This window comes from Propithecus coquereli, unplaced genomic scaffold (genome assembly GCF_000956105.1).
Source record: "Propithecus coquereli isolate 6110/MARCELLA unplaced genomic scaffold, Pcoq_1.0 Scaffold145, whole genome shotgun sequence".
Lineage (NCBI taxonomy): Eukaryota > Metazoa > Chordata > Mammalia > Primates > Indriidae > Propithecus > Propithecus coquereli.
The window spans coordinates 892,308-896,334 of NW_012138858.1; the positions used below are offsets into that span (position 1 = coordinate 892,308).

At 41.0% G+C, this 4,027-nt stretch overlaps 1 protein-coding gene across 1 annotated transcript in view; it reads left to right on the plus strand.

Annotated features, from left to right (window-relative positions):
* MBOAT2 (membrane bound O-acyltransferase domain containing 2) overlaps positions 1–4,027 on the plus strand; it is a 170,321-nt gene that overhangs the window by 107,399 nt on the left and 58,895 nt on the right. The window contains exon 4 of the mRNA XM_012639943.1: positions 1,613–1,668. Coding sequence (XP_012495397.1) covers positions 1,613–1,668 — 56 coding nt within the window. The remainder of the gene's footprint in view (positions 1–1,612; positions 1,669–4,027) is intronic.

Here is a 4,027-nt window from a genome sequence, read left to right on the forward strand (position 1 = left end):
TTTTTTTATGTTTTAAGGCTACATGGGAATTAGAATTTAGAACTGAAGGGGATTTTGTAATTCACTGGTGAACTAAACTATGAAGAGATTTAGGCAGGGTAAGAAAAATGATTATTTTTGCCCCAGGGAAATGGAAGTTATAAGGCATCTTTATAATCCTCAAGGGCATAAAGGATATCTTGCAAAGCAGAAACAGCAACGAGGTATTCAAAGCAACCTGGGGGATTAGGTAGGTTGAGGAATGATGTCCTGAGAGTGAGCAGGTGTAAATGTAAGAATTGACCTTTAAGGGAACCTAAGAAGTCTCCTCCCTTAAGTACTTCAGGTTTAAGAACAGTCATCATTTATGAGACCTTGCCTGTTAGGTGAGGTGAATGAGCTGGAAGTTCTCAAGGGCCCAGGTCTGCAAATCTAATTTCCAGTGGTAGGAACGTTTAAAACAAACCCTTGCTGCCGTGTGCTGACGTTGTGAGAAGTCACTTCCTTCCTTGACATGTGTAAAGACACCGCTGTTTTTCCAGAGATTGCAGTGAGCACTAGGAATGTGCGCTTAGCGGTGTGGACTGGTGGAGGGGCACAGGTCAGCACTGGACCTGCTAGGGTCAGAGCTTCCCCGCCACTCCGGCTGTGTGGCTGACCTCTCGGACCTCTCTCTTTGGCTGGACTTGGGGATGATTCTGCGTGCTCCACACTGTTGCAAGGATTCCACGAAACATGTAAACTCTGAACATGCAGAGAGCACGTTCTCCCTTTAGGCAAAACAGGATTTCCTGGTTTCAAAATATTAAATAAATAACTTAGGATTAATTTGTTCTTTCATACTGTCTGTAAGCTAATGTAACAGTTAAAGAATAAAATGCATTCTGATGGCTTTCTGTGTTTTTTTTTCCTTTCCAAGTTATTCATTCGTTTATAGTAATTATAAAGTGTGGGAAAATATTGCCATTTTCTTGTAATATGATTTGAAAGCCCTCTTTTGTTTTAAAATACGTCATGATTTCAGTGCTTTAGGTAGCTGTCTCTAGGGTCTTTAACCCTTGGGTGTCTACCTTTTTAGACTAGGGAGATGGAAGGCTGTCCTTTTTCTTTTCCTTTCTTTCCCTTGTTCTGATTTGTTCCCCACCTCTCACATTTCCCAGCCATACTCCTTTTATTTTCTACTCATTCCCCTTTTCGCAGGCAACTTAACTTTTGCCTTTACGTTCAGTCCTGAGGCCGGAGGCAGCATGGTTAGTTGGAGGCGGTACTGAGTCCAGCTCAGGAGGCCCTGCCTGTGTGCACTCAGGCCTGCGTGCTTCTCGCCTGTTTCATAGCGTGTGAAACAATGAGCTTGGACTAGGTCCCGACTCACTGGGAAGGTTTCTTTTAGGGGTAGCGTCCTTTTGTTCTCTTTTGTTTTTTCTTTTTAAAGCAAGGGAGAAGGCCTGAATTCCCTATCTCCTTCCCCAAACACATAGCCCCTGGGTTATCTCTTTGAAAAACCCTCGGAGGTCTTTTTTATGTTAAAAATTTCAAGATTTGTAGTCCTGTAAACAGAATGAACTCTTTTCATACATCATAAATATTGTTTTAACTTTCTTCTTTTAAAATATATTGTTTTATGTTGTCACAGCCCAATGATGATCATTACCCAGAAGATCACTAGTTTGGCTTATGAAATTCATGATGGTAAGAATTTTGAAATTAATTTTTTATTGCTAAAAAAATTCTATTCAAATAATCTTTTGCTTGAAATATTACCATAGCTTTCTGCTCTCTATTAGAGTAAGGAAAGGGATGGAGGGTAGAGGTGAGATAGGGAAATATATTTATCTCTGCTTAGGGTTGTTAAAGTGTGCTTATTTTCCTTCAGTGTTGTATCTTAATTGTGAATTCAATTCAGTGACAAAAAGTAAAATTGTGGGAGTCAGTCACATGACCCACATTAATTACAATTTAAAATATAAAGGAAATAGACATTTGGTCCAAATCAAGTTTTATTAATTCCTGCTTTATCTCTGTGTTAAATTTTTATTATAATTTGTACATTCCGCCCTCCTTTCTATATACACGTGCGTAGTTATGTATTTACATATATTTTTATTATAAATATTTGTATCTTCAGTGAATGGACATCTAGCCATAGGAAATGCTTAACAGTCAGGACTCCGAGTTGTAAGATTTAGGCTCCGATTTCTTCAAAGGTAGAATGAGCATCCCTGTTAGAGTAGTCATTTGCGTGTAGCCTGAGATCTTCTGCAATGGGCTGAGCCCCACGGTGTACATCCACCTGTCCAGTGCCCGTTCCCCAGCCAGGCTCTCCTCCGATTGTCAGAACCAGCCTTGACAATATTGTGAAGAAAGGAGGTATCTTTCCTCTTCTTCTCTTTTGCTTCTATCAAACAGAATTAACTACTTAGTTTTTGGGGGTGGGGGGTGGAGGGAAGGAGATAGGTTAACTACTTTTTAAAAAATTTCTAATACTTGTTTAATCAAGTGTGCATTTTAAACAGCAGCTCTGTTTTTGTCCTTCAGAAAATATAGAAGCACCACTGAGAGAAAATTCTCCATACAGGAGGCAGCATGATGTGGAAGGAGGGTGGGCAAATGTAGGCTCAGGTTCCATTTCTGCTGCTTACTGCTTCAGTTTTCTCATTTGTCAACTTATGATATGATCCATCCTGGAGGGTTTTTTCATAGGTTATAATTTATGTGTAGTATGTTTAGTTCTTGTATCCTGAACGATGAAATGGGTAGAACTCACCAGACCCTGATACTGGACTGTAGACATAGTAGAAGATGCTGCAGGTAAAAGCATACAGTCATCTCTGGGCGCTGACACTTCTGCATTGTGCTGATCACAGGCTCCTCCTGTGACTCCGGAAGTAGAATATAGGAAAGTCATGGATCAGGGATGTCCATAGGTCATCCATATGTCTTTGTCCATAGGTCTAGAAGCATTTGATGGCAATATTGTTCAACTCAGAGTTAGAAGTATAACAGGACCCCATTTTGTGACCTGTTCTTTTAAATGGATTTAATGGTAATTATCTCTTTAGAATAGTTTGGATTTTGATTAACCTTGACAAGATTTGAGGAATTCACACCCTGTAGCTTTCAAAGTGATTCTTCCTCCAGTTCGATTCGGTACAGCCTGCTAGACAGTGTGCTGGAAGCCTGCCATGCCCCCACACCACCTGCCTCTGTGTGCCCAAGGGAGGGATTGAACCCTATCCTGTGTTTTCTCAACTAGTCTTACAGAGGAGGGCCTTATTATCTGTGTGTTGGGGGACCCCAAGACCACCCCCAGTTTGGTAATTCATAGTGTTCAGCATGTAGTTGAATTCGTGGCTAAGATTTATTACGGTGAAAAGATTACAAGCAAAGGCATCTGCAGTGAAGTCTAGAGAAACCAGACACATGTTTCCAAGAGTCCTTTCCCAGTGGAGTCACAGAGAACATACCCAGTTCCCCCAGCAACGAGTTGTGACAACACCTGTGAAATGTCTACCAGAGAAGCTCATTAGACACTCAGTACCCAAGGTTTTTATTGGGGGCTGCTTACATAGGCACCCACTGCCTAGCATGTACCAAAATTCCAGGCTCCCAGAAGGAAAGCAGGTGTTCAGAATAAACCATAATGTTGGCACAAACAGTCTAGGCATAGGGAATATTTCATATCAGTGTAGGGCACTGTTTACCAGCCAAGTTTCCAGACACCAGCCATGAGCAGGCCCTTCTAAGGGTAGCAGTCTTAGAATTATGTTAATTCTTTTCCGCACAGTCTTTTTGGTTCTAGACCACTCCTAGATGATAACAAATGTATTTATAACTATCTCTCAACTGCCAAGTAGCATCATTCGTACTTGAAGCTTCAGGGAACAGGTGTTATTTTATCTTGGAAAATTTCTAGACATGGTTTTTAAGATGTTTCCTCACCCTCAGATAACAGAGCCCATCTACCTTTCTAGTTTTGAATCACGTATGTGAGATTGCTGAGAGCTTAGGATGGATGACTAACACAACAACCTGGTATGTGTTTGGTCTG